The following is a 19,669-nucleotide window of genomic DNA, read 5'->3' as shown; positions in this document are numbered from 1 at the left end:
AAAAAAAAAAAAAAAGAACACCATGCTGGGCTTTGGGTTTTCCATGAGGAGGTACAAATGGAAAGACTGAGGTTGAGAAGCTAAGATGGGAGCAGACAGAGCCAGAGGCAAGACTGCAAGCAGCCAGGTGCCCCACCTCTAAAAGACGCAGTGACACATGAATGACAGAGCGGAAGGAGGTGCTGGCTGGAGTTGCCCCTGGGGGGGGGTGGCGTGGCTAGGACTAACTGGGACACAGAAGCTGCCAGGCAGCTGGGACGAGTGTCGAGCACAGCATGGGAGCTGCTGTGCTCCGATCTCACAAGCAGCCCCTACAGAAATGAATGGAGCGGGGTCGGGGGTGTTCGTGTGCATAGGGGTGGAGGGCCTCACACTGAGGCACAGCAAGAACAGGAGCCCACTGCAATTCAGCACCACCGGAGATGGTCCGATGGGTCTCCCAGGGGAGGAAACACTGTGATAGGAACAAAAATGAGGCCTCACAGAGACTGGAGATCACAAAAGAGGTGATCACGTCTTCCCCTGCATCTGAGCAGTGTCTGGGAGCAAGTCCACCCTTGTAGGGAGGAGCATTCCATCAATGGTAATATTTAGAGTTGTTGGTGCATGGTGATAGTCAAAAGCAAACTGACTTCTAGAAGGTTTTGTTGTCTTTAAAATTTTTCTGCAGACAATGAATTCATGTTATTGCTTCTATGTGGTGAGACCACTCCCCACGTCTTGCTGTGTCACCTCCTGTCCTGGGGAGGGAAGGCGGCCCGGAGACAGCTGACCTGGTGCACTATCCAATCCGGGCATCGTCCACCAGGAGACTGTCACCTATACCAGGCGACAGCTCCTATCAGCTCAACTTTGCTCATGGAATCCAAACCCCCATCCAGCAGTGCAGCTCCAGAGCTAGATGAAGTGAGATGGAGTGTTGATGAGTGGACATATAAATCAAGGGCCAGTGTGCTTGCCGTAGATTTCTAGTAGATGCTGCTGGCACTCTCCTTCCCTAGTTGGTGCACCCATCCACCCAGCTCTGGGACTGCTGTTGCTTGGCCTTTCTCCAGGGAAGTGCCCTTGGCTGGGCGCTGGGCACCCTCCCATCCCCATCCTTCACTCCTTTATAGGTTATGCCTTAATATGTCATGTGCAATGAATCCTTGTTTCTGCTTCTAAGAAACTTGGCCTGAGACCCTCCTGCTACATTTACAAATTTGCAATCACTGCCTCTGTTTGAACTGTCCCAGGTGCCCTGGCTCACCGGGGTCTTGGCCACGCCTCCTGCAATTCTCTGCCTGGGCCCAGTCACCAGAGAGCTTTCTGAAAGGTAGATCTGACCGTGCCATTTGTCTGCTTAAATATTTCAGTAGGAAAATCTGCATTGCCCAGCAAAGCCTATGAGGTCTTTCTTGCTCAGCCCCCACCCCGCTTCCCCTGCCATGGATCTTGTAACCCACATCTAGTCGCACAAATATTCTAGATAGGCTAAACCCAAGCTACTGCCCTGCCTGGAATACCCCTCTTCTCTCCTATTTTGCTCCCTTCTTCTGCCGACTGATTTCCAGTCATCCTTCAAAAACTCAGTTCAGACATGTTCTCCTCTAGGAAGTGGTATCTGAGCTCCCCCATCCCAACTGCCCCCAGCTCACTTCCCACTGCGTTGGGTTAGGTGTTCTTCCTCTGAATACACCACATTAGAAGTTAGGATTGTCTGCTTAGTCACGATATCAGCTCTCAGGCATCTCTGTGTCCTCAGGACCTAACATGGTGCCTGGCACATACTGGCTTTCAGTAAACGTCTGATGAATGAGTGAATGCTGTTAAGAAACCCACTCAAATGATACCTTCAACCTTCAAGGTAGCCTCGGATGAACAGAGAACATTTCAGGTGAAAGCCCTTTCAAATGCTTCCCTCCTGTCCTGCTACCCGACATTTTTTAGAGTGAATGCAGTTTAGGACAGTTTGGATGGTTAAGATTTGGTCAAAAGGAAAGTGCATAAAGTCTTGGGAAGACATTGCCTGCTGCCAGATGTTTGGAAGAAAAGAGGAGCATGCTTATCTTTTGAAGGATTTTTAAAAATCTCACGCCATTATACACAATAACTCGGTTTCATAAACTATTTAGCTGAGATTTTCATTCTGATTATAAATAAAGGGAATTATGTACAAAATAGTTTGGGAGAAGTTTCTAGGGAAGTTGGTAGATTTATGTATTAAGAACCGAGACTGATGTCTGCATTATAAGCCACATCATTTCCACCAGTTTATTAAACCATTTTTCTCAACTCCTAAGCCTGGCTTATGATCCAAACAAAAAGTAATTTGAAATTTGTGGAAGGAAAAAAGAAAAGGAAGGAAGGAGGGAAGAAGGAAGGGAGGGGGGAAGGAGAAAGGAAGGAATCATGAACTAGGAAGTTAGTTGTTTCCTGCCACTTGTTTTTGTAAAAGTTGCTATATTTACCCATTTAAAGGACATAGCTATGTTCGTCTTCAAAATGCATAGTGAGTGGGTCCTGCCAGGAGGGACTCACCTTTGCAGACCACTTACTACTGACAAGGCCTGGATGAAAACAGGAAGGTTGAGGAGGGGGAGGGAGGAGGCAAAATAAATAGAGGGATGGGAGAGCAAGGGGCCAAAAATATATGTTAGTGAAAATGTCAAAGTCTGATAATACCCATTGTTGGCAGTAATGTAGGAAAATGGGAATTCTCACGCACTGAAGGTGGGCGTGTGAATGGGTACAACCATTCTGGAAAACAATTTGGCACTATACAGTAACACTGAACTTGTGCTAGACCTACAAGTCCACTTCTAGATGTCTACCCTGGAGAAACTCCAGAATACATGCCCCAGACCATGAACAGGAATATACAATAGCAGTGTTGGTCACAGCCAAAAAAAAAAAAAAGGGTTAACAACCCATAGGTCCATTAGCACTAAAGCAGAAAAAATAACTGTGGTCAATCTATTCAGTGGACACCACAGTAGTGATGACTGAAACCACAAACCATAATGTTGAATTAAAAAAGCAAGTTACAAAAGAACTTATATGCAGTGTGTTCCCATTTATATAAAGAGCGCACATTGGCAAGAGGAAACAATTGTCATTTACAGGTGCGTAGGTATGTGTCAAAACTATTAAAATAAATCAAAGAAAAGATTATCATAAAATTCCAAATAGTAGCTACAAAGTTACTGGTAATGTTTTATGTCTTAAAGCCAGTGTTCTTTATATTATTACTGTTTAAACCTTACAAATGATTAGATATCCTTTTGTATGTATTATTTATTTATAGTTCTTAAAGAGTTGTCAAAGAAAAAATAAGTAAAGAGAGATGAAGAGTCAGAAGGTCATGGGAAGGTATGTGTGTGCCGGGGGGGGGGGGGGGGGGGAGGGTCACACATCAGCTGAACTAAGGCAATTGTTCCAGAATAAGGGGTTTCACTTTAGATAGAATGTTGGAGTAGATAGAACTAAAAAGGAAGGGCCCTAAAGCTCATACACCTTAGTCCATAGGCACCCCCCCATCCCAAAGGGTTCAGCCGGCCCTCTCTCCATCTAACCCTGCTGTCTGGTCATTAGTAAATCGTAACCCCCCTCTCAGTCCTGCTGTGCACACTTGAACTTGCCTTCACCCCCAAAGCATGCTGAAGCCTAGTCTTTGCTCACTATCTGGGCCTGTATCGAGAGACGCCTAGTATTTGCCAGCTCCTGGGTGGATTAAAATCCTCCGGTGGCTGTATCACCTACAGGATACAGTCCATGCTCATGATCTCCGCTATTACTATGCCTTCATACTATTTCCCTGCCTCAAATGTCATCCTCACATTCCAGCACTCTATGGAGTCCTCTTAGGATAACCGGATGTCACCCCCAGAGTAGTGAGGAGTGATCACCCCCGTCTCTCCAGTCCGCTCCATCTTCTGGGCCCAAACAGGACCTGGTGTGTGTCTCCAGCACATAGAGCACTTAGCGGTTGGTGTAATTAACTGAGGCCATGGTTCCATCCCCATTAGACTCTAAGACATTCAGAATGAGAATCGTTGTCTATTTATCTTTTTGCCATGGGTAACATTCAAAGTACCAATCAACTGGGACTTTTGGGCAATACTCAGAGTGGCTATAAGGCTGCGGCTGGGTCCTGCAGATGCCTCCCCCAACCCCCCGTTCGCTAGGTATTAATAGTTGCTGAATCATTGAGAGGTGGCAGGGAGGGCAGGACAGGGGCCAGGGCAGCTGGGATGGAGGGAGGGGAACCCAGGACAGTATGTATTTCCCAACCAGTACAGAAGTATTAACAACTGGCATGGCTATTATAGATCTCTATCTAACAGCTCAATATCCATCTTCTTCTATCTCTAAGGACAGGTGGTAGGTATTTAATAAATATTTACTGACAAAAAAACCAAGACATATCTTAAATTACAATTGGAATCTTGAATTAAAGACAGAGGTGAGGAATCTGAGATTTGGCTTGGGTAGTGACTTTCTATTCTCTCTGTTTTCTCATCCAAAATGGAGATTGGTTAATGGATGGGCATGGGATCCAAGTTGGTCCAATAAGACTCAATTCTGGGACTTTTGCTTGAACACCCCCAATCCCTCCAGCCCCTCCAACCCCTGTTGCCAATATTATTTGAAGCTTCTGGCAGCTTTCTTACCCCCATGATGGGGAAGCCTTTTGTGAACAAAGCCTGCACAGAGAGAAGCAGAACCAAGAAATGGAGAGAGTCAGGTTCTTGCAAGCTGATTTAAACCCTTAGACCCAGGCATGCCTGAAGATCCACTTTGCACCTCTCAGTTAAATGGCCCAATAAATTCTCTTTCTTGCTCATGATATTTTGACATGGGCTTTTGTTTTTGTGTTGTCTTTTAAAAAAAAAAAATTTTTTTTAAGATTTTTTTATTTAATTGACAGAGAGAGAGAGAGAGACAGCGAGAAAGGGAACACAAGCAGGGGGAGGGGGAGAGGGAGAAGCAGGCTTCCCGCTGAACAGAGAGCCCGATGCGGGGCTCGATCCCAGGACCCTGAGACCATGACCTGAGCCGAAGGCAGTCGCTTAACCAACTGAGCCACCCAGGCGCCCCTTAAAAAATTTTTTTAAAGATTTTATTTATTTATTTGAGAGAGAGAGAGCACAAGCAGGGGGAGCAACAGAGGGAGGAGAAGCAGACTCCCTGCTGAGCAGGGAGCCTGATGCAGGGCTCAACCCAGGACCCCGGATCATGACCCGAGCCAAAGGCAGATGTTTAACTTACTGAGCCACCCAGGCGCCCCTTGTTTTGCCTTTTCAACTATAAGTCCAGGCTAACTCAGCTACAAGCATAACCTGACATTAGGAAAAATACAAATCTAAGTTTCTATATATGCATATCCCTTAACTTTTCACGATACGACATTTTCATAGTTCATCTTGGTAACTCACCTTTCACCAAGGAAAACGTTGGACAGATTTATAAATGAGGGAAAGTCCAATGTTTTCACGACAGGATAGGCATGGATGGGAATAAGCAAAGTGTCGTCTCCCTAAAATTAATGGGGGAAAAAAAAAGTCAAGTTTACCATACTGGAGGCTATAATTTTCAAAAATGAATTTCTAGATACTTTATTTCTTATGTTGTTTTCTATCACTAAAAAACATTTCCTTAAGAAACCTGAGTGCTTACATATAGCATTAGAAACATTGAGCTTTCCTAACTATAAACAAAGTGCAGGAAATTTTAAGTACATTTCCTTGAAGTGATATTCACTATTATCCAGGAAAGCTAAAGATAATGATGCCTTCATGCAGATACAAAGACAGAAATCTACCTGCTTCTATTTGAGAAAATTATAAGCAAACACGTAGTAACCTGAGAGAAACAGAAACCATCACAGAGTCAGCTGCTCCAGATAGCACTGAATAGTTAACCATGAACTGACATCGGGCACAGAGGGCTGCTGGCCATCTTGCTTAATGTTTGACCTCAAACAAGACCTCTCCAAGCCTTGTTTCTTCCTTTGCAAAATGGGAATACTTCTGCCTTCGTTTTAAAGGTATTTTTAAGGGGTGCTTGGGTGGCTCAGCCAGTTAAGCATCTGCCTTCAGCTCAGGTCATGATCCCGGGGTCCTAGGATCCAGCCCCGCGTCAGGCTCCCTGCTCAGAGTGGAGTCTGCTTCTCCCTCTCCCTCTACCCCTCCCCCCTGCTCATGCTCTCTCTCTCTCTCAAATAGATAAAATCTCTTTTAAAAACTTAAAAAATTTAAAAATTAAAAAAATAAAATAAAGGTATTTTTAAGAACTAAGGCAGATGATGGCCTGAAAGAGACAAGAGCACTGCATACGTGCTGGCTATTATTAGCATTACCACTGAGTAGCAGGAGATGTGTCCTGGCACTGGGTACCATGCCTGCCCTCAACACTCATCTTCTCGGTGCAGATATTCCTTCTGAAAGCCATACTCTACTTTTGTTTTTAATTTAGCTTTTCAATTTTCTTTCTAAAGATTGAAACTCATTGGTTACCAAAGCATACTCTTCCATTCTAGTTCTGAAAAATTAAATTTAGTTCCCCTTAAGGCTTCTCGACTTGCAAGAGCCGGACCTAGGAGAGCAAAGGGAAGCATAGGGGGGACCGTTTGAAGAGAGGGATTGACAGCATGTGGAGCTGGCTGTGGCTGGAGGCCACAGGATGAATTCAGTGACCTAGAAAAGCTCACAGGGACTTACAGGGCCCAGCCATCTGGGGTCAGGCCACCCAGGCTCCTACCTCCCTGCAGACCCCCAGGGCTGCCTCTGAGGACATTCCCACATGACACCATCCAGTCCCTGGGGTTTGTAATCACAATTCAGGGGTCCTGCTAATTTGGTAGCCTAGCACTTAAAGGAGTTTGTTTAAGCTATTTGAAAAAGTCTTTATCAACTCTTAGCACTTCATGATAAGTAAGGTTTCCGGGCCAGGGCAGGCAGGAAACCTGCAGCAAATGATGTCTCACGGCTCTGCCCTGGTTCTTGATGGCTCTCACACCCGGGACCCACGTCATCGGACAAGGACCCTCCATGCCACTCACGCTGGCTGCCCAAGGAGTACACGTGCTGGGTGACAAATTTCACACTTAATGTTCCATTTCCCTTTGTTCTTCCCTCAGGATATAAGTTTTGACATCGTCCTGTCCCTTACCCCTAAAAAACCAATTTAAAAAAAACTTACCTTACAGTGAACCCGAATGCAGTCATAATAGTATCGCCACTCATCTGGAGAAAACGTAATGGTGACTGTGAGGGACAAGCCGGGGACAAGGCGGTGTTCCTAGAAGACAAGTGGGCTGAGGTGGCAGCCCACTACACACCCGTCCCCAGCAGACCCACCACACGGAAAGCCACAACCCAACAGAGAGCACCACGGTGAACACGCAACCAGGCCATGCTTACCTTTTTCACATACTTGATCTGAAAGTATTTGGTTTGAGGGGGTAAAATATGCACATGTACGTCTTCATTGGAAATATTGACCAGATGCTGTGAGAGAAAGAGAAGCACTCAGAGAAAACACTGTTTTAGCTATCTGCATATTCACCTCATTTATTTACCTCTCTTCTTGCACCTAAAGGGATTTGAGGAGATAGAATTTATTGTTTAACTTTTAGAAGATCTGAAATGCATCATATACCATTTAAAGAATAATAAAATAAACACAGCACCACTTAAACATTTTTTTAAGTAGGTTCCATGCCCAATGTGGGGCTTTGAACTCACAACCCTGAGATCAAGAGTCACATGGTCTACCAACTGAGCCAGCCAGGTACCCTGAAAACAACACCCTTTAAAGGATAATAAAGCATACCCAAGTGCCTTCTGCCCAGATTAGGGACTTTACCAGAGCCTGCAGCCCCCAGACCGTATCTCATCTACACACCCCTCATCCCCAATCCTGACCAGTTACCACGTGTGCCTTTTTGAAAAAACAAAACAAAACTGCCAGTTATTCTGCCAGCAAAAAGTGGTTTTATTCAGCAACAGCAGAGAATTGCAAACTAGGACAAGCGGGCTGCTGCAAAACCATAGGCAAGTCCCAGACCAAGGGAGACACATGGGGGGAGGGGGTGGGAACTTTATAAACAAAAAGTCCATTGGAGTAAATTGGGAGTTTGAAGTATAGGGACTTCTCACTGGCTGAGCTGCGACAGTCTCTCATTGGCTGGGCTGTTGCTAGGGGAGAAGGACAACCTTCCTTCTTCCTGCTGGGGTAATAAAGCAGTACCTAAAGTATGGACTTGCAAGGTACATCTCTTCTTATTGGTCTGTAATCACAGAGGAGTGGTGGGGTGTGACAGCCTCCCGATTCCAGTATGAACCAGGTTTCCTTTCATTAATGAATTTTCACAACTCCATTTCATCCTGTGATTCAACTAAAAAGTCAGCCACCCACCAACTCCCACAATTTCTCAAATTATAAGCCACCTATCCTGGGGGCCCGGTGACACTAAGGTGGTCAAAAAATCAGGAAAAAGAGTGTGGCTAGGGCAGCCTGCAATCCATCCCTGGGGCAAATGGAAAAGAACTGAGAAGTCAGGAGTTCTCCAATGGTGACAGAAGGCCACCCCTGTGAGGCAGGACAACCTGCTGCATAAATTAACTGTGTCTCTCAATAGAGGTGTTTTCCCCCTCTGCTTGCGATGGGACCAAGAACCTCGGGATCTGGGGATTTGGGCTTCATCTGGGCCAGGGGACAGGTAAGAGTCCTTTGGTTTCCAAAGTCCAGGCCAGAGGCGGGACCTGTCACGGGGCCCATTGCCCAAGACCTCATGGTCATTGAAGCCCGAAATTAAAATTCAGATGTTATTTCCTGATGAGGTTACAGTGGTGTTTGCATTTGTTAAAAGTTCTTATTTGTCACCTGCGAACATTCCTAAAGTGACCCTCTTTTGGCATATCTTTTCTTTTTTTATATAAGCTAAAATCCTTAAAAAAAAAAAAGTTCTCCAGGCCGCTCTGGACCGCCAAAGGGGCAGTATTGGTGAAGGTGTGCACTCCTGGGGCTCTACCCACAAGATGGTCGTTCCAAGAAAGATTGGGGGGGGACAGGTATGCTGGGACCCAGGATGCCTGGGGCCTGTGCCCATCACACCCAGAATCCTGAGGTGGTGGGACCTGCTAGGGATGGGGAGGTAGCCACGAAGCCAGGGCCTGGAAGCCTTGACAGAGAACTCTGTCCCCATGCTTGTCATCAAGAGGGACCCTCAAGTTGGAGGCCTCAAGTCAGAGTCCAGGAAGAACTGGGAGGAGAGGCGATTATACTGGCTGTCACTTAAAAAAAAATCCAGTAAGGACAGGGCAACAAACAAGGGTGTCGGGACTGCTTTTAATATGTATCCCAAGGGTGCTTAACCTTAGAAGAAATCAATAATCTGCACTCCCGGAGCGCTCAGTAGACACTGCAAGATCCTAATCCAGAGTCCATACTCTAGAGGTGGCTATTCAGAGCATTTCAATCCTCCTCACTGAACTGGTACTAGAAGGTCTACAATATTAGCGTACAGGATGTTCGGGATAGATGTACTAACTAGAACTTTCAAACAGGCATTCCCGCTCTTAAACAAAAGGGATCTGAGAATCTGGTGAGCACAGAACCCAGTATCTACTATAGAGTGACCTTCAAAGACGCAGGGCTCCCTTAGGTCTTGCGTTTTGCACAGCACAAAAACATTCTGTCAGCCGGATGGAAGGTTGGCCAATCCTACCAATGGATGCTACTACATCTGCTGCCAGCAAAGCTCCCTTGCAAGCAGCCATGGCTGCGCCTTCCTGGAGATGGCAAGTATGCTCATTCTTTTTTGCCTGCGTGCTAGCAAGTGTCATATGCACGGCAGAATTTCTTCTCGGACCTGTTTTCATCGCCGTAGATGTACCTGGTAGCAAGGCTGCTGGGTGGGGACCTTTAGCTCCCACCACCCATCAGGGTCAGATTCTCAATATCTACCTGACAGTGAGAAATAAGTTCGTGGCTTTAGGTCAATTTGCAACAAGCAGTGTCACGGGCTGAAGACAAGAGGTCTGTGCTCAGCAAAGCCGCTGAGCTGGCTCAGCTGTTCCAGTATTCCTGAGTGGTCCCAAGGGAGGAGACAGGAGCTGGCTCTCCAGACTGGAGACGCAGCCAGCACCTGTGGGTGATGGCTGGGCCACATCCTGATTTAAAAAAAAAAAAAAGAAAGAAACCTGATGCTTCCTCCAACCTGAGTGTGGCAGAGCAAATTCAAACATGCCCACTACTCATTTGTATGTGAAGGACGAGCACTGGAATTCAGTAGATAATATCTACATTGTCAAATGAATAAAAAATTACCAATAAGAAAATACTGAATTCATTTCTTAAAGAATTAAACAACATAGGGGCGCCCAGGTGGCTCAGTCAGTTAAGCATCCAACTCTTGATTTCAGCTCAGGTCAGGATCTCGGGGTTGTGAGATCGAGAGCCTGGTGTTGGGCTCCACACTGGGCATGGAGCCTGCTTAAGATTCTCACTCTCCCTCTCCCTCTGCTCCTCCCCACTACCCCCCCCCACTGCTCTCTCTCTCAAAAATAAAATAAAATAAAATAAAATAAAAATAAAAAAATTAAAGGGGCGCCTTGGGGGCTCAGTTGGTTGAGCCTCCGACTCTTGATTTTGGTTCAGGTCATGATCTTGGGGTCCTGGAATCAAGCCCCACATCCGGCTCCACACTTAGCGGAGTGTCGCTTGGGGGTTCTCTCTCTCCTCGCCTTCTGCCCCTCCCCCCAGCCGGCTTGTGCTCTCTCTAAAACGGATAGATATATCATTAGAAAAAATTTTAAAAAAGAATTAAACAACATAGATCCCATTCATGATAATAAAAGATGACATTATTTGGCTACATTTGGGGGGGGGGGGTGTTAAAGGCTGCAATAGGGAATAGAAAACTAATACCATTATTTCAGAAAGCTTAAGGAAACTGTTAATTTATGTGGGCTAACAACTTTGTTTTGGGCTGGCAACATCAACACTGGTTGTCTCATGAGAAACCTGACTAATTATTTACTTAATATAGTTTTCCAGACAAACAAAATCTTTCTGCAGAGGGAAAAAAGAATTTAAGAGGTCTTTGTTTTGAGAAACCTGGGAACCACTCTTTCAAATTTTAAAGTAAGTCAAAGCACTGATCTCACTATGAATCCAAGTAAAATGCTTTAAATCCTTTAACCAGATCTGGATCAATCTCAAATGTTAATGAACAATTTATTGTGGTTTTAAACCCACATTTAATCATTCCATTCTTGGGCAATTTGCATAGTTTCCTGTAGCAAAACCAAGATAAAAGCAGAGCTGGATTTTCCCCTTTGTTTGGCAAGAATCTCAAGGTAATTGCCTTAGGCTTCCACTTAAATTTGCTGGTGGAAACAGGAGGCTGGCCCTCCCAAGATCTCCCAGAATGTTATTAAGATGAAATCATTTTGTACTTTTATCTATGCCTGCTTGTTATAATGCTTGATAGAAGCAGTATGATTATTTAGACTTTACACTGTATTTACTTGGAGTGAGTGAGTCTTCATCAAGTCACTGTCTTCCAATAAAGTGAACTCAGTGTCATTCACAAGTGTTTACTGAGTGCCTGCTATGTGTTAGGCATCATGCCGTATCAAAGAGATGGTCTCTGTTCTTCAACAGAATGAAGCTTTTATCTCCCTCCCCAAACCCTACGATCCAGGTAAACCAGATTGTACACTAGTGTCCAAATATGTAGCATGCACCTTGGACCTCTCTCAATGACTTCCTTTATGCCCTGAGTATCTTCTTCCCACTTCTCTTTCCTTTTGGGCTATCTCAAGTGGCTTCTCCTCCACAAACTTCTTTTTTTTTTTTTAAGATTTTATTTTTAAGTAATCTCTCCACCCAATGTGGGGCTTGAACCTACAACCCAGAGATCAAGAGTCACATGCTCTACTGACTGAGCCAGCCAGAAGCCCCCATAAGCTTTTTTTTTACATCATGACCAGTAAGCTCCTGGTCTAAAGATGTTCAACATCCTTATTTATTAGGGAAATGCAAATAAAACATGCAAATAAAAAAATACAAATAAAATAGTGAGTTGAGCAGACAGCTTCTCCTCTGGTGTCCTGCCTGCCACCCCCTTGTGGTGTATTCAATAAGCTTCTCTCTCCTTTAAAAAAAAAAATAGTGAGGGGTGCCTCGTTAAGCGCTGCCTTCAGCTCAGGTCATGATCCCAGGGTCCTGGGATCAAGCCCCGCATCGGGCTCCCTGCTTGGCGGGAAGCCTGCTTCTCCCTCTCCCACTCCCCCTGCTTATGTTCCCTCTCTCGCTGTCTCTCTCTCTGTGTCAAATAAATAAATAAAATCTTTTTAAAAAAACCAGTGAGTTGAATGGTGGCCTCAAGAAGTTATGTTCACATCCTAATACCTGGAACCTGTGAATGTGACCTTATTTGGGAAAAGGATCATTGCAGATGTTATTAAGTTAAGGACCTTGAGATGAGATCATCCTGAATTAGCCAGGTAGCCTTAGTCCAATGATGTATCCTTTTAAGAGAAGAGGAGAAGACAGAGAGTCAGAGAAGGCCATGTGAAGGTAAAGGTAAAGAGTGGAGTTATGTGGCCATAAGCCAAGAAACACCAGCCAGAAGCTGCCAGAGGCAAAACAAGATTCTCTGGAGGGAACACAGCTCTGCCGACACCTTGATTTTGGACTCTAGCCTCCAGAATAAATTTCTGTTTTTTTTTAAAGATCCTCAACTTGTAGTTATTTGTTATAGCAGCCATAGAAAACTAACACACCATACAACCCAACAATTCTACTCCTTGGTATATATCCAAGAGAACTGAAAATATGTCCACACAAAAATACATACATGAATGTTGATAATAGTGTTATTCATAAGAGCATCAAAGTTGACACCCAAATGTCCATCAACTAATGAATGGATAAACAAAACGTGGTAGAGCCATACAATGGAATAGTATTCAGTCCCGAAAAGGAATGAAGTACTGATAGACAATACAAGGTGCCTGGGAAACATTATGCTAAATGAAAGAAGCCAGTCACAAAAGACTACATGTTATAAGATTCCATTTACACGAACTGTCCAGAAGAGTTAAATCTATACCAACAAAAAGCCAATGAGTTGTTGCCTAGGGTAAGAGTAGACTGGGTGGGGGAATAAGGATAGCAAGGGAGCTGGGGGGTGGGGAGTGAACTATTTATTCATTATATTCATTATTTATTATAAACAACGAGCAATTATGAAAGATAATTATTTTAGATCTACCCAATCACCATTGAGACAGCAAACCTAATACCAGGAAAAGTAAGCTCCAAAATCACTTATTAACCTTGGTCTTTCATGCTGTGTTCTAAGAAATGCATCTTGCAGGTTGATGGGTGGATTTCCTAATCACCATTTTAAATCCTAACCCTTTTCCTGAGGGGAAAGACTTGGCACCTAACAGGTTTCTCTCTGGGTTTATTCTCTCTACCCACTTCGATGCACTAAGATGCACGGAAACGGCATCCTTAATTTGTTGGGGAGTGCCTGATAGAAACGTAACTTCACTTCCTGACAGCATTAGCATTTCTCAGCTTCTTTCCCCTCTCCAAAAGTAGAGTCTTGTGGTGGCCGGTGACAGAGCCAGAGGGGGAACATCGTGTACAAAGCCAGAGTCTCGGAGGGCTCGTGGGAAGGGAGCCTGCCTCTACTCCACTCCGTTTTGCTCAGATCCAGAGCCCAGTGGGAGTAGTTCTGAGGTGTCCTGCTCAGTGTGACTTCAGGGGATCGATGTGAGGTCACCGAGCTTGTAGAGCTGATTTAAATGTTAAGGTCCTGGGGTGCCTGGGTGGCTCAGTCGGTTAAGCGTCTGACTCTTGATTTCATCTCAGGTCATGATCTCAGGGCTGTGAGGTCGAGGCCCGTGTCAAGCTATGGGCTAGGCGTGGAGCCTGCTTAAGATTCTCTCTCTCCCTCTCCCTCTGTCCCTCCCCACTTCCTCTCTTAAAAAAAAAAACAAAACTGTTCAGGTCCTTATAAGCATAGCATTAGGAATGCTGTAGCCACCTGAGGCCACCTGCAGGTCAATGAAGGGGACCCAGGAAGCTCCGTGTGGACTGCAGTCCATCCTTTCAACTGCCCCTTCTGGAGCCTGTCCAGCGGAACTGACCCTTGCCACCCAGCCCTGGCTAGAATCTCTCTGGCCAGAATGGCTGATTTAGGCATGGGCATCGGACCCAAGCAGGTGAAACAGAACACCCACGGAAGCCTCCTAGGAAAGGGATACCCCTTTTCCTGGTGGTGTAGGCTTGGAGCAAGCAGGCCCTGGTTTGGAAGAAGGCAACTTAAGAGTGAAAGTCAGTCTCTATCACTGACTAGCTATTGAACCTTCTGGAATCCTGGTTTCCTATCTATATAATGAGAATAATAGTACAACCTCCACAGAGCTAGGGTAAGGATGAAACCGAATCATGTGACACACGATCACTGTGAGACAGCAAGCACAGTTGCTAGCCCCTAAGAGTCAGTCAGCAATGACACCTGTTTGGAAAGAATGCCATGAGGAGCCTTTGGCAGGGGGCAAGTAGCTTGTCCAAGGACACTGGTGCGGCTTTAAAATTTCTCATCCTAGAACCACCTTTCTGGCCCAACTTACATCTGCGCTTCTGCGGATGCTGCTGTGCTTTAAATGAATGAGTAATATAAATGCAGAACACTCATGTCATTTCATTACTATGATTAATTAACCCACTTAAAAAATACCTACCAGAATCTGTTGGTGTTGTTTTTCTACTTTGTAGCCTCCAAAATGCAGTATGCCAGGTTTTGCCTGTATGACCTTATTGTTCAGAACTTTTGCATAAACCTCTATAAAAACAATGTAGATAAGTACACCATGAGATGAGACATAAAAGAAAATAGTAAATAAATGAAGATCCTATTAATGTGGGCTCTCTTTGATTTAGGATATTTTAAGCCTCTGAAAGCTTCCGACAGAGGGTACAGCTGTCAATAAGATCAATGATCGATGCCAAATGAACTGTCCTGCTTCTCCCTCTATTTTTACACATCGTTTGGGAGATATTATCATCACAGTACAAATTCACATGTATTGTTCATTACCCACTAAAATACTCTGCTCTTCACATTTTGTACAAGTCTTCATCCTAAAACACGAGCTTGCAAGAGCACGCACCCTAACTTTGCTGCCCTGTATAACACCGAGATGACTTGTGATGTAATGAATATGCAGTTCAAAGAATCCAAACACCAAGTGTTTCATTTCATTACCGGGTATTTACCTGTTATCATTGGATTTCCTCCGAATAGAATTACAATGTGATAGAATAATCGTAGAGCTCTGAATAATTATCGCTCTGGAGAGTAAAGTCTCCAACTGCTATTAGTGTAATGTGGATGTCTTTTTTTTTTTTTTCTTCCAGTTCTGAGAAGAAGGTTAAAACAGCCGATCTCACAAAAGTGTCCAGGTCTACAAAACTTTTCCCAGCTCTTTACGAGGCAGGAGCTGAGATGTGTAGAGGAGGTACCGAGAACCCACGACACAATTTTCTCTGTGCCTTTGGTGCTTACGCCAGGCATTTGCTAGTAATCCTCACTCCAGGCCTACGCAGTGGTATTATTTCCACTGTGCAGGTGAAGGAGCTGAGACTCAACAAGATTAAATAACCTGCCCACAGCCGGTAGTTAAAAATCAAACTCAGGTCTGTCCGATTCCAACCACTGAACTGCCTCCCTCAATACGAATGCACTGTTCAGTTTCCTAAAAACGATGACCTTTCACCTTTGGCTATCACCAAACCCCGTTAGCCACAGACACCCTCCCTCATTGCTTAGCCCACTGTGATTCTTGTAAACATCTGAAACAATTGGAGCTCTTGCTCCTCACCAAGTGACCTGACATGCTGACATTGTCATCAGCTTTGGGCCAAACCGAAGAGGGCTGGAATAGGGTCCGGATGGTTGTTTCTGGGGGATGGGCAATCTCTGTAGGTTATTAGATCATTTTTTAAGTATTGAAATGAACATTATTTGGTAAAGTTTTTAAATGCTGGACATTTTGCTTTTGTTTTTAGGGCCGCAAAATAGACCTTAAAACAGGTATTTTTCTGTTAATGCCCCGAAAGAGTTGAGTATACTAATTTGCACTCAGTAAGTTCTACGGTGATGAAAGAGCCACACCCAAATACTACACTTCCAGCATCTGCGATAGGCCTTGAAAGATGAGTCAGGAGCAGCCTAATGTGATGGTAGAGATCTGGAGATTGGGCGACCATGACTGAACACCACCTCTCCACCCAGCTGTGCCACCTTGGGGAATTCCTTTGACCTCTCTGAATCTCAACTTCCCCACCAGTAAGATAAAAATAGAACGTTGATGTTGTGTGGATTAAGTGAGAATAATGTAGGCAAAATGATTAGCCTCTTACAGAATCACTACAGGATTTTACTAGGCTTTCCACGTGCATGGCAGGGAAGGGATGTGCATGGAAAAAGGCAAGAAGGTATAAAGTGCATGTGGTCTTGAAGGAGCAGGAGTAACGGTGTGACTGGAGCTGGGGATGAGCAGTGCACAGTGTGGGGATGGAGCTGGGTGGACAGGCTTGCATCCACAGCAGAGGGGGCCAAATGTCAAGTGAAGGAATTGCAACTCTCTTCCAAATGCAAGGGAACCACTGAGAGTATCTTAGCAGAATAGGGACAGGGCCAGCCATGATTGCACAAAGGAAACTGATGGGAGTGTGAAGGGTGGCCCCGAGGAGAGCACGAGGATATCCTAATGACCTTGCTGAGGATGAGGAATAAGGCAGTATGGACAGATAGGTAAGATGTTTGAGGAAGTAGAAGCAGCAGAACTTGGTGACTCACTTACACCACAAGAATCTATCACATGAGTGCATGGACCTAAATAGAACCATTGTTCTTAATAATAAAAGCTATTGTGAGCCCATAAAACAATATAGAGAAATCAGCACCAAAAATCCCATTATGCTGTCTGGACTTTGGATCCTCTGGGAAGATGTAAATTGTAAAGCAAATCTCTGTTCTACTCACTTACTTGATTCTAGAAGGTGATTAGGTACTTCTCTTCTTTTCTTAGGCTCCTCCACTAGGCTCTTCAAAAGGAGGGGGGATACGTTAGTAAATGGTTCTTCGGCATTGCTTAGCTCTCTGCTGGGGGTTTTCACCACTGCCATTTTATCATGAAAAATCGAGTCTTCTTTTTAGAGCCAAAGGTCATTTCCTGGGGAAAAAAAAAACAGCAGCAGTATGAGAAACCACACACTTTTTTTTTTCTTCTCAATCTTTGACAAATGTACCTCTGTGATTGTGTGGACCAGGCCCTCCCTGCCTCCCTGCCTCTCCTGGCCATTCCATTCCCACACAGGGATGTCCCATTAATCTTGTGTCACACATCACAACCCAATATCGTGCCATTGCTCAAAACACTTCCGTGGTCCTTAATTCTCTCTCCTCAAGAGCTTTTCCCAAAATGTAGTCCTGAGATACTCTTGAGCTATTAGAAGAGGCACCTGAAGGGAAAAATAAAGGTGCTCACGATCAAATAAAATTGGAAAAGGTTGAAGTAAATAGTTAAACAGGCCTCTTCTGAGATTTCTCCAAATCGGCTCTTAGCTGCATGTGACCATGAAACCCTTTAACATTTGGAGACACTGGCATTCTTGGGCCACCTTCCTGGGCCCGTCTCTGGGGTGATGAGGAGGGAGAGTAGCCAAGGGACCTTCTCCAGCGCCACAAAGGCATTCCTAGGAGCTCTGTCGTAGAATCTAGGATCCTGGTTCATGTCCAACTCGCTTTTCCTTAACGTTCACGTTAAGTTCCACCCTCTTCATAAAGTCCACACTGTCCCCAACACCCTTCACCATTCTTTAGCAATTACCGCCTCTACTACTCATTGGGTATTCATGATTTATTGCCTTGTACAGGGCACTTTACAAAGCCTATACATCTTGCGATCTTCTACAGCTAAGTCTCTAAATTTGGGATCCTTGTACATGCTTTGGGGGCTGCTCTGCAACGCCTGAGATTCAATGTAAAATCATATGTGGATCTTTGTGTACTTTTTTTTTTTTCTGGAGAAGGCTCATAGCTTTAGATTCTCCACAGTCCACAGCATCAAGCAAAATACACTGACTACACAGAAGAAAATGTTTAATAATCATTTTCTGAAAGTTTCTCCTTTCCCCTTACCACCCCCCCCCCCCCCCCCTCCCCCCCTCCCTGAAGATTCCCCCCCCCCCCTCCCCCCCCCCCCCCCCGCCCCTTCCTAGCATCTCTGAAGATTCCCCACTCCTCAGCACAGCCTACACCACGCCGCCCGCTTCGTTCCCCTCCATCCCCTTCAACACCTGCCCCAAGTTCACTTTCAGGCTCCCTCTTCTTGGCTCCCTCAAGTTCTCTGCCTGTACTTCGGGCAGGAACAATGGCTAAACCATTTTCACGAGAGCTCCTATTCCAGCTCACTCCCTCCGGGGTGAACCCTGTCTCTTTTCACACACCCCCATCCTCGGTCCCCTCGCCCCATGCTCTACCCGGCAGGCCTTCTCCCCCTAGCCAAACGCCTGCTCCCCTCAGCGCCCCTTTACTCCATCTCCGGCTAGGAGTAGGGGGTCGACGCCAGACCCACGCAGCACCCCCATCCTCACTTAACCCTTTAGGCCCGACCTCTCCTCTGACCCCAGCCCAGTCTGACTGGCGGCGGGACACCCGCCCGGGGTTCGGGCTGCCTCAAGCCTGCTCAGCGGCGGCCCAGGGGGCCACTTCTGGCCCCAGGTCCCAGGCCGCTCACACAGGAGATGGTTCCGGGGCGGGATTCGGCCGGCGCCGCCGCCAGCTTCTGCTCCCAGCGTCGCCATGACGACGCGGACGCGCTCCGAGCGCCGGGCGGGGTGGGGGGGGGGTGTCTGCGGCCGGACGCGACCAAACTCCCCAGGGACGTGGGGCGGGGGGAGCCGGGCGGCGGCGACTCGAGGTCCGGGGGCCAAAGGTGACTTCTGGGGACTCGGAGCAGTCTGTGGGGCCTGGGGAAGAATCGAGAGCGACTTATGAGGTGCGAAGGCAATGGATTCCCGAGGGGAAGCGAGAAAGTCGGGAGATACTATAAACTGGAACCCTGCGAGAGCAGACGGCGGGAGAGGAACTGGCCCAAAGGGGCGGGGCCTCCCCAGCTCCGTGGGCGGAGCTTCCCGACACACTTTCGTTCACGGATTCACTTAATCCTTAAGTATAGTTTGTTTTACGTTTTCTGTTATGGTAAATTTCAAACATATACGAAGGTAGGCAGAATAGTATGATGAACCTTCAACACCTATCTGTAACAATGATCAAATCACGGTCAATCTTGTTTCGTCTATACCTTTCCCCTACTCCCTGTACTATTTTGAAGAAAATCCCAGGCATCATTTCATCCATAAATATTTCAGAATATATCTCCAAAAGATAAAAACTCTTTAAAAACATAACCACAATGCCAGTGCCTTAAAAAATTAAAGTAATTTAACATCTTCAAATACCCAATACTCAACTGTCCCACAAATGTCATAAATGTCATGTTTAGGGGAGCCTGGGAGGCTCAGTTGGTTAAACGACTGCCTTCGGCTCAGGTCATGATCCTGGTGTCCCGGGATCGGGATCAAGTCCTGCATT

General features: G+C 45.7%; 1 protein-coding gene across 1 annotated transcript in view; it reads right to left on the bottom strand.

Moving 5' to 3' along the window:
• CFAP221 (cilia and flagella associated protein 221) overlaps positions 1-18,894 on the bottom strand; it is a 90,153-nt gene extending 71,259 nt beyond the window's left edge. Inside the window, exons 1-6 of the mRNA XM_032412065.1 lie at positions 18,813-18,894; positions 17,061-17,246; positions 14,751-14,851; positions 7,404-7,490; positions 7,183-7,281; positions 5,418-5,518 (exon numbers count right to left, since the gene is read on the bottom strand). Of these exons, the coding sequence (XP_032267956.1) occupies positions 5,418-5,518; positions 7,183-7,281; positions 7,404-7,490; positions 14,751-14,851; positions 17,061-17,199 (527 nt within the window). The 5' untranslated portion in view covers positions 17,200-17,246; positions 18,813-18,894. The remainder of the gene's footprint in view (positions 1-5,417; positions 5,519-7,182; positions 7,282-7,403; positions 7,491-14,750; positions 14,852-17,060; positions 17,247-18,812) is intronic.
• Positions 18,895-19,669: the final 775 nt, after the last annotated feature.

Source organism: Phoca vitulina, unplaced genomic scaffold (assembly GCF_004348235.1).
Source record: "Phoca vitulina isolate PV1807 unplaced genomic scaffold, GSC_HSeal_1.0 scaffold1, whole genome shotgun sequence".
In the NCBI taxonomy this organism is placed as follows: Eukaryota; Metazoa; Chordata; class Mammalia; order Carnivora; family Phocidae; genus Phoca; species Phoca vitulina.
This window is presented reverse-complemented; position numbering and strand designations above follow the sequence as displayed.